The sequence below is a fragment of the Babylonia areolata genome, chromosome 16 (genome assembly GCF_041734735.1).
Source record: "Babylonia areolata isolate BAREFJ2019XMU chromosome 16, ASM4173473v1, whole genome shotgun sequence".
In the NCBI taxonomy this organism is placed as follows: domain Eukaryota; kingdom Metazoa; phylum Mollusca; class Gastropoda; order Neogastropoda; family Buccinidae; genus Babylonia; species Babylonia areolata.
This window is the reverse complement of record NC_134891.1, coordinates 16,248,868-16,261,367: the sequence shown is the minus strand read 5'-3', so window position 1 is coordinate 16,261,367 and position 12,500 is coordinate 16,248,868. Positions and strand designations below refer to the sequence as shown.

Below are 12,500 nucleotides of genomic sequence, written 5' to 3'. Positions count from 1 at the left end.
AGTAGTAGCAGCAGCTTCAGTAGTAGTAACAGCAGTTGCAGTAGTAACAGCAGCACCTGCAGTACTAGTAGCACCAGTAGTAGTAGGAGCAACAATAGTTGTAGCAGCAGCAGCAGTAGTAATAGGAGCAGCTGCAGTAGTAGTAATAGCCTCAGTAGCACTAGCAGTAGCAGCAGCAATAATAATAGGAGGAGAAGGAGGAGCAATAGCCGAGCGTTGGACTTTCAGTTTGAGGGGTCCCGGGTTCGAATCTCGGTAACGGCGCCTGGTAGGTAAAGGCTTGAGATATTTCCGATATGTGCAGACCTGCTAGTGCCTGAACCCTATTCGTGTGTACACGCACGCAGATCAAATACGCATGTTAAAGATTCTGTAATCCATGTAAGGGGTTGGTGGGTTATGGAAACAAGAACATACCCAGCATGCACACCCACCGAAAACGGGTATGGTTTCCCACATGGCAGGGTTAATAAACAGAACGGTCATACACGTAAAATGTTACATGTCTGTCTGAGTGTGTGCGTGTATAATACATATATATATATATGCCTGAAGTCTGATTGAATGACACAGGAAACGACTGGCCCAATGGCAGCTGTCAGTGGGCTCTACCCAAGTAGGCAGCCTGTTTTGCAAATGACCGCGAGTTTGTTAAGCGCTTAGAGCTTGGTCTCCGACTGAGGATAGATGCAAAATATGTATCCATATCAAATCAAATCAAAGTCCAACGCTTTGCCTTCAACCACTTGGCTGGAGAGAGAGAGAGAAAGAGAGAGAGAGAGAGAGAGAGAGAGAGAGAGACACACACACACACAGAGAGAGGGAGACAGAGAGAGGGGGGAGAGACATAGAGAGGGAGAGACATAGACAAAGAGAGAGAAGGGGGAGACATAGAAAAAGAGAGAGAGAGGGGGGAAACATAGAGAGAGGGGGTAGAGACATAGAAAAGGAGAGAGGGAGAGACATAGAGAGAGGGGGGGAGAGACATAGACAAAGAGAGAGGGAGAGACATAGAGAGAGGGGGGGGAGAGACATAGACAAAGAGAGAGGGAGAGACATAGAGAGAGGGGAGTAGAGAGATAGAGAGAGAGGGGGGAGAGACATAGACAAAGAGAGAGGGAGAGACATAGAGAGAGGGGGGGGAGAGACATAGACAAAGAGAGAGGGAGAGACATAGAGAGAGAGGGGGGAGAGACATAGACAAAGAGAGAGGGAGAGACATAGAGGGGAGGGGGAGAGACATAGACAAAGAGAGAGGGAGAGACATAGAGAGAGGGGGGGAGAGACATAGAGTGGGGGGAGAGACATAGACAAAGAGAGAGGGAGAGACATAGCGGGGGGTTAGAGACATAGCGGGGGGTTAGAGACATAGAGAGAGGGGGGTAGAGACATAGAGAGAGGAGGGGGGCGGAGAGACATAGACAAAGAGAGAGGGAGAGATAGAGAGCGGGGGGGTAGAGACATAGAGAGAGAGAGGGGGGAGAGACATAGAGAGAGAGGGGGGGAGAGACATAGACAAAAGAGAGGGAGAGACATAGAGAGCGGGGGGTAGAGACATAGAGATAGAGGGGGGGAGAGACATAGAGAGAGAGAGGGGGGGGGAAGACATAGACAAAGAGAGAGGGAGAGACATGGACAAAGAGAGAGGGAACAGAGGCAAAGAGAGAGAGGGAGAGACATAGAGAAAGAGAGAGTGAGACTTAAACAAAGAGAAAAGGAGAGAGAGGGAGAGACAGACAAAGAGAGAGAGAGGGGGAGAGACATAGACAAAGAGAGAGAGAGAAAAAAAAAACAAAGATAGAGAGAGGGACAAAAAGAGAGGGAGAGACATAGAGAAAGAGAGGGAGAGACTTCAAACAAAGAGAAAAGGAGAGAGAGAGAGGGAAACAGATAAAGAGAGAGAGAGAGAGGGAGAGACATAGACTAAGAGAAAGAGAGAGGGAGAGAACAGAGGAAGAGTGAGTAGTGAGGGTTTGTGAAAGAGCATGGGTTGGAGGCGTTATGTGTGGAGGGAGGAGGGGGGTGGATGCAAGAGGAGCAGAGATGTTGTAGGTGGCTGGGGGGCGGGGCTGAAAGAAGTGCGCCCTTCATTTAGCGAGGAACAGGGATGATGCTGAGGCGGGAGAAGAGAAGCCTGATAACGTAGGATGATGTTACCACACTTCACGGGGAGAGAAGGTGGCAGAATGGCTATGACGCTCATCTGCCAATACCGAGTCCGTGAGGGTCTGGGTTCGAAACGAATCCCGCTGTCGCCTTTTCTCCCAAGTGTGACTGGAAAATCAAACAGAGCCGCTTAGTTTTTCGGATGAGACGATTTGAACCGAGGTCCCGTGTGCAACACGCACTTGGCGCACTGGAAAAGAACCCATGGCAAGGAGAATGTTGTCCTCTGGCAAAAATTCTGAAGAAGAAACCCACTCGGATAGGTACACACACACACACACACACACACACACACACACACACACAACAGTTCTGATTACATCAGCAAACTGGGAATGGGCGAATTTTGATCAAAAGTGTACTGAAAGGCGAAAGGGGAATTTAGCGGTTTGGGTTCAGGCGATATGTGGGAGTTTGGGGAGGGGTGGGTGGTGCAGGTGGAAGGAAATGGGGGATGGGAGGGGGGAGGGGGGGGGGGAGAGCGACAGCAGCGGATAGGAGTAGATAAGTGTGCTGACCAAAAATAAATAAACAAGTAACGAAAAGTAAACGAAGAAATTCAGAAACCAAAATATAGGGTGATAAATAGACAGCCTGAAGGGATAGATGGCGGGAGACAGATAAAGATGTAATGTATCATGCTGCTAGCAAACGAATGTGGTTATATATATGTGTGTGTGTGTGTGTGTGTGTATTTACTTTTTTTTTTTTTTTTAAATTTTTTTAAACAAAAAGTCATTCTGGGTCGGAAATGGACAGAATGTTCAACGTCAGAGGCAGGTGTCAGGTTTATGTGCATCACGGGCCTGTCTGCACTTTGTGGAAAATTCATCTTTATAGGGTTTGTGGGATCTCCATGTCTGGGTTTGTGGGATCTCCATGTCTGGGGTTGTGGGGTTTGTGGGATCTCCATGTCTGGGTTTGTGGGGTTTGTGGGATCTCCATGTCTGGGTTTGTGGGATCTCCATGTCTGGGTTGTGGGGTTTGTGGGATCTCCATGTCTGGGTTTGTGGGGTTTGTGGGATCTCCATGTCTGGGTTTGTGGGATCTCCATGTCTGGGTTTGTGGGATCTCCATGTCTGGGTTTGTGGGGTTTGTGGGATCTCCATGTCTGGGTTTGTGGGATCTCCATGTCTGGGTTGTGGGGTTTGTGGGATCTCCATGTCTGGGTTTGTGGGATCTCCATGTCTGGGTTTGTGGGATCTCCATGTCTGGGTTTGTGGGGTTTGTGGGATCTCCATGTCTGGGTTTGTGGGATCTCCATGTCTGGGTTTGTGGGGTTTGTAGGATCTCCATGTCTGGGTTTGTGGGATCTCCGATCTCCATGTCTGGGTTTGTGGGATCTCCATGTCTGGGTTTGTGGGATCTCCGATCTCCATGTCTGGGTTTGTGGGATCTCTAGTCCTAGGTTTGTGGAATCCCCCATGTCTGGGTTTGTGGAATCTCCATTTCTGGGTTTGTTGAATCTCCATGTCTGGGTTTGTGTAACCTCCCATGTCTGGGTTTGTGGAATCTCCAGTCCTAGGTTTGTGGAATCTCCCATGTCTGGGTTTGTGGAATCTCCAGTTCTGGGTTTGTGGAATTTAATTTCTGGGTTTCTTCCGCAATAAAAGGTGGCGCTGCACAAGCTGATAAAAACCTTTCACCAAAATCTAATCTCACTTTTTCACACTTTTTTTTTTTTGGTCCGAAGAATTGGAACACTGAACTGTGTCAAAAGCCCAAACCCAGTAGAAAGACACTGGGAGGATTATAACTTCCAATTAAATTTCTCAGTTACAAGCTAGCTGTAACGTTTAATTAGCAACATACGCACTCAGAATACCGGTATATAAGAACAAACATATAATCACAGGCTAAATGCTCAGAAGCCTACAATCCAACTCATGATATGATATTGTGTGATAGGTATGATATGTTAAGTAACTTAAAGCCATCTCTGTCTCTCCTTGAACAACGACAGATTGTGTGTGTGTGTGTGTGTGTGTGTGTGTGTGTGTGTGCGTCCGTGCGTGCGTGCGTGCGTGCAGGTCCGATTCCTCTCTTCCCGTTCAGCCTGTACTACTGCTTGATCGTGCCGCCACCCTCTTCGGCCTCTTCAGGGTTCGGCTCTTTGTCCCGTTTCGCCTACCTCCCTGCCGTTCTCTCTCTCTCCCCCCCCCCCCTCTCTCTCAAACCTAATAACACACACACACACACACACACACACACACACACACACACACACACACACACACACACACACACACAGCAGTTCTGATCACATCAGCGAACTGGGAATAGGCGACTTTTGATCAAAAGTGTACTGAAAGGCGAAAGGGGAATTTAGCGGGTTGGGTTCAGGCGATATGTGGGAGTTTGGGGAGGGGTGGGTGGTGCAGGTGGAAGGAAATGGGGGATGGGGAGGGGGGGGTGAAGGAGAGCGACAATTAAATTTCCAATTAAATTTCTCAGTTACAAGCTAGCTGTAACGTTTAATTAGCAACATATGCACTTAGAATACCGGTATATAAGAACAAACATGTCATCTTACATATATGCAGGCTAAATGCTTCAGAAGCCTACAATCCAACTCATGATATGATATTGTGTGATAGGTATGATATGTTAAGTAACTTAAAGCCATCTCTGTCTCTCCTTGAACCATGACAGATTGTGTGTGTGTGTGTGTGTGTGTGTAAGACGAGAAGGACGATAATGATAATCCACATACTGCGTGTGTGTGTGTTACAGGTACGATTACAAGAGACTGCTGTTCAACTCCACCTTTTGTCTCGTGCCGCGTGGGCGTCGCCTTGGATCGTTCAGGTAGGGCACCATTGTTTTTGTCCCCCCCCTCTTTTTTGCCCCCCCCTCAGGTAGGGCACCGTATTTTGCCCCCCCCCCTTTTTTTTGGCCCCCACACTCCACCCCCTCAGGTAGGGCACCTTATTTTTGCCCCCCCCCTTTTTTTGCGCTCCCCCCCACAGGTAGGGCACCTTTATTTTTGTCTCCCCCCCTTTTTTTGCCCCCTCCCCCAGGTAGGGCAACTTTATTTTTGCCCCCCCCCAACCCCCCTTTTATTTTTTTGCCCATCTCCCCTGAAAGAACCCCTTCTTTCCCATGACTTATTAGATAAAACACCGGTCTGTGGGGCAGAACTTTACCGGGAATCCAACACCACCCCACCCCCTCGCCACAACGAAACCTTCACTGAAACCTGGACTTAAACCATGAACAGCTTGAACTTCAGGGCGTCAGCCAATGGGGGTGGCATAGGTCCACACTACCGTCTTCGACATTACTTGCCCAGTCCACATCTCATGTAATATTGTATTGTTTGGTTTGGAACAACTATGTGTCTGAATTGTTTGTATATGTAGAATTATACATGCTTATTCAATTTCGCATTGTATAACTCGATTTTCAAACGTTTATTTTCTTTCTTTCTGTATTCATTATCATTACTTTTTTCCTTTCCCCCGTTTCGGGGGCAGGGAGGGGGGGGGGAGAGGGGCGGGGGGGTCGGTATTACTTGGAGGAAGTACTTACATCTTACATTAGTTAATCAGTTAGTTAATATTGTGGTGCTGTGACTGATTTTGAACTTGGCATGCGAGAAATAACCGTGTTTTCTCAAAACTCCAACTACTAACAGACCAGCTTCGGAACTCAAGGGACTTTTTCGTCGAAGCTGTGAACAGAGAAAGGCATGACATCACGATATATCGGTTCTGATTATCATGTTGTCAGGACAGACAGACTGGGAAACAGTAAACTGGGGGCAGAAGGGTTTGGGGATCTGCGCAAATTCTTCTGAATTCGCCTTCGATTACTATTGTCGCAAGATCTACATGCCGGGAGACAAGCTGATCATGATTCACGTGCCGGAGGAAACCTCTTTCATGACGGGTGCTGAGGAGAAGGTACGACAGATGAAGGCTCAGGCCTCTCAGATGGGCCACCTGGAGAAGAAGTTCAAAAACAAGCTAAGCAGCTTGCGGATGGAAGGAGAGTTCCGGGTGGGGATGGGCAAGCCTGGGCAGGTCATCGTGCGCGTGACGGGCGAGGAGAAGGCCGACCTGCTGCTGGTGGGCACGCGCGGGATGAGCAACGCCTGCCAGATCATCATACTGCATCCACAACAGACCCGTGCCCGTCCACGTCTGCCGCCAGGAGTCAAACACTAGGCTCCGGAGGGCGTCCTCGAGCGGCCAGGACGGCGTCGTCGTCAACCAGGATGCCACCGCCCCTGCCCCTGCCCCCGCCCCCGCCCAGGCCCCCGCCTCGGCCCCTGCCCCTGCCCCTGCCCCCGACCCCGCCTCGGCCCCCGCCTCCGCACCCACCCCTGCCCCTGCCCCCGCCCAAGCCAAAGCCGCCAAGCCCGTGTCTTGAAGTGTGAAATCCATTGAAAGTTTTCAACAACAATATTCTTTTCTTTTTTTTCTCTCTCAAGGCCTGACTAAGCGCGTTGGGTTACGCTACTGGTCAGGCATCTGCTCGGCAGATGTGGTGTAGCGTATATGGATTTGTCCGAACGCAGTGACGCCTCCTTGAGCTACTGAAATACTGTGTGTGTGTGCTCTTTGCATGTGTGTGTGTGTTCGTTCATATATATATCTATATATATATATATAATATACACCATATATTTGTATGTATGCGCGCGTGTGTATGTGTGTGTATGCGCGCGTGCGTACATGCAGGGAGGGGTGGGGGGCTTGTTATTTTCTACATGTTTTTTTTCCTGTTGTTATATTCCACACCTGTTTCACAGTAGTTCATTCCAGGGATGGCATCAGAAGCGCACACACCACAGCTGTTGCGTTATCGATAGAAGTTATGGGATTTTTTTTTTCTCTACACGAAAAGTTGGAGTGCTTCCAACCGTTGGAATCCCCCCCCCTCCCCCAACGACCCCCCCCCTACCCGCACCCTTCGCCTGTATGCTCTCCTATCCCTCCATCCACTCTCTTTCCCTCTCTGTCTGTCTCTTCTCTCTTCCGCTCTCTCTGTCTCTGTTTCTCTCTGTCTCTCCCCCCCCCCCCCCCCCCGCCTGTGTGTGTGTGTGTGTGTGTGTGTGTGTGTGTCCATCACTCTCTATCTCTCCTTCTCTCTCTCTGTCTGCCTCTCCCCATCAAACTGTCTCCACTGTTTCTCTCCCGCACTTTCGTTCTCTCAATATCTCTATCTCTGTCTCTCTTTTATTTCTCTTTGTTTTGCTTAAAACTTGCTTATTTTCTTTTTGTATTTATTTTATGTGTTCATAAAATTATATATATATATATATATATATGTGTGTGTGTGTGTGTGTGTGTGTGTGCTTATTGATATTACTTAGTTATATTGTTGTATTTGTTCTTGTTTGTATTTTATTTATTTTATTGGAGGGGAGGCGGTGAGATGTTTTATCCATTTCCTGCACCATCTGAGTGGTGGCTGCTAGTGCTACACCCTCCTGTACTTCCCTCACGCCGCAGCGGATCCCAACATCCCGACACACACACAGACACACAGACACACACACAGACACAGACACACAGACACACACACACACACACACACACACACACACAACCACACAGCCGCCACACCCTAGGCTTTTTGTTCTGACATTTCCGTGCTTCCGGAAGGATGGGGAGACAGAGAGACACACACGCGCGCGCGCACACACTCACACATACATACAAACATACACACACACACACACGCACGCAGACACACACACACACACAGAGTATATATATATATATATATATATATATATGTGTGTGTGTGTGTGTGTGTGTTTCGAGAGACTGACAAGACAGGCAGTTAGACAGACAGACAGAATGTTTCTATCAACTCCACAGAGACAGACAGACAGACAGACAGACAGACAGACAGTGAGAGACAGAGAGCGGAAGATGAACTGTTGAAAGGGCAGTGGGTGCTGGCATGCATGACCCGAAATCCAGTGTCTGTTCTCTATTATTAAAGTAATTGAACAAAGGCTTATTTTCTTCGCACTTTCCAGGCTGCAAAGGGGTGGAGAGGGTAGAGGGGTGGGGGTGTTAAGGCGGTGGTGGTTAGACTGGCAAACCACAGTAGTTAGTAAAGTTTATATTGTATCGCAGACAAACAGACAGAACTCTGATTGGAAAACGAATAGACTGGAAGGCAGAAAAAAGAAGGGGGAAAAAGAAGAAGAAAAAGTTGTGGCGCTGCGCTGTAGCGACTGGTAAGAGCCAGCCTGAATTTTACACAGAGAAGTATATTGTGAAAAAAGAGTAATACAATACTGCAATACAATACAATACTGCAATACAACACAATACAACGCAGCGCAACTCAACGCAACACATCACAACGCAGCGCAACGCAATACAATACAGCGCAACACAAAGCAAGGCAACACAACACAGTACAGTACAACACAAAGCAAGGCAACACAATACAGTGCAACACAAAGCAAGGCAACACAACACAGTGCAACACAACGCAACACAACGCAACACAAAGCAAGGCAACACAACACAGTGCAACACAACGCAACACAAAGCAACGCAACACAATACAGTGCAACACAAAGCAAGGCAACACAACACAGTGCAACACAACGCAACACAACGCAACACAAAGCAAGGCAACACAACACAGTGCAACACAACGCAACACAAAGCAACGCAACACAGTACTGTACAATACAATACAACACAATACAGTGCAACACAACACAAAGCAACGCAACGCATTTCAGTGCAATACAATACAACACAATACAGTGCAACACAATGCAACACAACACAAAGCAACGCAACGCATTTCAGTGCAACACAATGCAACACAACACAAAGCAACGCAACGCATTTCAGTGCAATACAATACAACACAATACAGTGCAACACAATGCAACACAACACAAAGCAACGCAACGCATTTCAGTGCAACACAATGCAACACAACACAAAGCAACGCAACGCATTTCAGTGCAACACAATGCAACACAACACAAAGCAACGCAACGCATTTCAGTGCAACACAATGCAACACAACACAAAGCAACGCAACGCATTTCAGTGCACTACAATACAACACAACACAAAGCAATACACGCAACACAGCAGTTTTGTCGTGTGACGTCGCTCGCTCCCTGCCGTGACCAGCAGACTACCCCACTGTTATGAAACGCCAACAAGCTGTCCCACCCTGGACAAAAAAGTAATGAGGTTGAAATTACTGTGTGAACTGCTGCTCTAGTGTCAGGGGACTTTGTCCCCACCAGCTATAGACTGGTAGGACAGCGTAATATAGATGAGGCGCCTGTTGGCAACTGTTGGGTTTGTGTGCTTGTTTTATATTTGTATTTATCTCTTTTTTTTGTCACAACGGATTTCTCTGTGTGAAATTCGGGCTGCTCTCCCCAGGGAGAGTGCGTCGCTACACGACAGCGCCACCCATTCTTCTGTATTTTTTCCTGCTTCCAATTTTATTTGTTTTTCCTATGTGGATTTTTCTACTGAATTTTGCCATGGACAAACCTTCTGTTGCCGTGGGTTCTTTTACGTGTGCTAAGTGCATGCTGCACACGGGACCTCGGTTTACCGTCTCATCCGAATGACTAGCGTTCAGACCACCACTCAAGGTTAAGAGGAGGGGGAGAAAATATTGGCGACTGAGCCGTGATTCGAACCAGCGCACTGAGATTCTCTCGCTTTCTAGGCGGACGCGTTACCTCTATGCCATCACTCCACTGTACTGTTTTATAGTTGCAATCACGGACTTGCCTGTGATACAGCATCCTTCAGTCTCGCGTTCGCTGTGCTCTGGGTGATGATAATTTTCTGACGCAGCGTCGGTCGTGGCTTGGTAGCTGTGTTCGGGATTGTTATCATGTACCTAGTACGTTTGTTGTTGTTGTTGTTGTTGTGTGTGTGTGTGTGTGTGTGAATTGGATGACATTTTGTTTTCTGTTCAGGTTAAGGCGGTAGTTCATTGTCGAAACATTGACGGATTATGATCAGCGTCGGAGGCCTGTCCTCGGTTTATGTGTATGAATCTTTAGTTGTGCTTGTGTCTGATTTTATTTTGTTTGTTTTTTTTTTTTTTGGTCTACTGGACCGATATTTGCATGTTTTTGGGTTTTTTGTTGTTGTTTTTTTGTGTTTTTTTTGGTTTGTTTGTTTGTTTTTATACTCATATATGCTCGGCTGGCCTTTTAGCAACAAAGAGAGAAAGAAAGAAGAAGAAAAAAAGAAAGGAAGGAAGGGTGTGTGCCATTTTGGCTTTGCATGACAGGGTGTAATCATCACACACACACACACACACGGGGGGGGGGGGGGGGGGGGGGGGGGGGGGGGGGGGGGGTATTTAACGGGGGGAAATTGCAGGCTTGGAGCAACCTGCCATGGCGACATACGGTGGTTATGTGAGACCTCCACCAGCCTGTACTGCCTGACAACGTTAGTTGACTGGTGTGGGAGGCTGACGTCGACAGTGCGTTGTCATCCACCACATCCCCCCCCCCCCGGTCCCCCCCCCCCTCCACTCCCGTCCCCCGTCCCCCATCCCACTCCTCTCTCTCTCTTTTTCTCTTACATTAGGGGAGGTCATTTTCAGCTGGACTAGAAGTGAAGAACGATTTCCATAATTATTACGAGAGGAGGGTGAGGGGGTGGGGGTGTTAAATCCAACTAGCCGGGGTCACACGACTAGCTGAAATTTACCCCCGGGGTTTGACCCTGGCTGCTGTCTTCATAGACGCCGGAGTTCATCTCGGCTAGCCAGATTTTTTATTTTTACCCCGGCGTAAAAATCAACGGAGGTACGATTAGGCTGCTTCACCGAGGATGAAACATTCCCTGTGCGAAAGCGGTGTCGGCCTTTCGTTTGTTGCAGGTACTCGTTTTCACTGCAGGAGATTTTGTTTTGTTTGTTTGTTTTCAATGTTTTGGGTGACAAGGTGCACGGAGCTTCTATAACAATGCTGTGGTTGTTACCGTTGGGTTTGGTGGGGGAGTAGGGGGTGAGGGAAGGAAGGTGGTGAGGGGAAGGGGGGTTCATTCCTTCCTTTTCGGAGGAAGTGGTAGTGTGTGTGTGTGTGTGTGTGTGTGTGTGTGTGTGTGTGGTCTACACAGCAACTTGCATGATTAGTTTGTCAAGCAGAAAAGGTAGGAGAGGGCAGAAAACTGGCGGATGGGAGATATGTCTGTCTGTCTGTCTATCCCTTTCTGTCTCTGTCTGCCTGTCTGTCTGTTTGTCTCTAGGAGCTCTCTCTCTCTTGGGGGAAAGAGGGTGGAGGGGGGGGTCAGTGTGTATGTGTGTCAATATGTGTGTGTGTGTCAATATGTGTGTGTGTGTGTCAATATGTGTGTGTGTGTGTCAATATGTGTGTATGTGTGTCAATATGTGTATGTGTGTCAATATGTGTGTGTGTGTCAATATGTGTATGTGTGTCAATATGTGTGTGTGTGTCAATATGTGTGTGTGTGTCAATATGTGTGTGTGTGTCAATATGTGTGTGTGTGAACTCTTTGTCTCCTTGTCTCTGTGAATGTGGTGTGTGAATGTGTATGCGCGCGCACGCTTGTGTGTGTGTGTGTGTGTGTGGGGGGGGGGTGTTCGTTCATAAGTCTTTTTACCGTCAGTGATAAGTGACGAAAAAACAAAGACAAAACAACAACAACAACAAAAAAGATAAGAAAGAAAGAAAAGAAAGTTACTACCCCACGCGCATGTGAGTGAGTGCATGTCTGTATTTTGATATATATATATGTCTGAGCGTGCCAGTGTTTGTATGCATGCGAAAGGGGTGTGTGAAATCGTCGGTTATCAGTGTAGTATTCCAAAGAATTCGGCGGACAGAAGCTTGCAGATGTCCCCAGTTCCACCCCAACCCACTCCAGTCTTGTTGTTTCTATAAATTGCTTGAGACGGATCTCCCCAGCTGTATGATTCGGATGTCCCCAGCTGTATGATTCGGATGTCCCCAGCTGTATGATTCGGATCTCCCCCAGCTGTATGATTCGGATGTCCCCAGCTGTATGTTTCGGATGTCCCCAGCTGTATGATTCGGATCTCCCCAGCTGTATGATTGACACACTTTGGAAAATTCAGAATGCAGTGCAGCTCTCTTTGTCCTCAAGGACGGGCGCAATAGCCGAGTGGTTAAAGCGTTGGACTTTCAATAAGAGGGTCCCGGGTTCGAATCTCGGTAACGGCATCTGGTAGGTAAAGGGTAGAGATTATCCCGATCTCCCAGGTCAACATATGTGCAGACCTGCTGTGCTTGAACCCCCTTCGTGTGTATACGCAAGCAGAAGATCAAATATGCACGTTAAAGATCCTGTAATGTATGTCAGCGTTCGGTGGGTTAT

The 12,500-nt window shown here is 47.9% G+C and overlaps 1 protein-coding gene across 1 annotated transcript in view; it reads left to right on the top strand.

The window, feature by feature from the left end:
- The window catches only part of LOC143291198 (exostosin-1a-like), a 115,476-nt gene that overhangs the window by 48,591 nt on the left and 54,385 nt on the right, over positions 1-12,500 (top strand). The window contains exon 2 of the mRNA XM_076600936.1: positions 4,900-4,974. Within this exon, the coding sequence (XP_076457051.1) occupies positions 4,900-4,974 (75 nt within the window). The remainder of the gene's footprint in view (positions 1-4,899; positions 4,975-12,500) is intronic.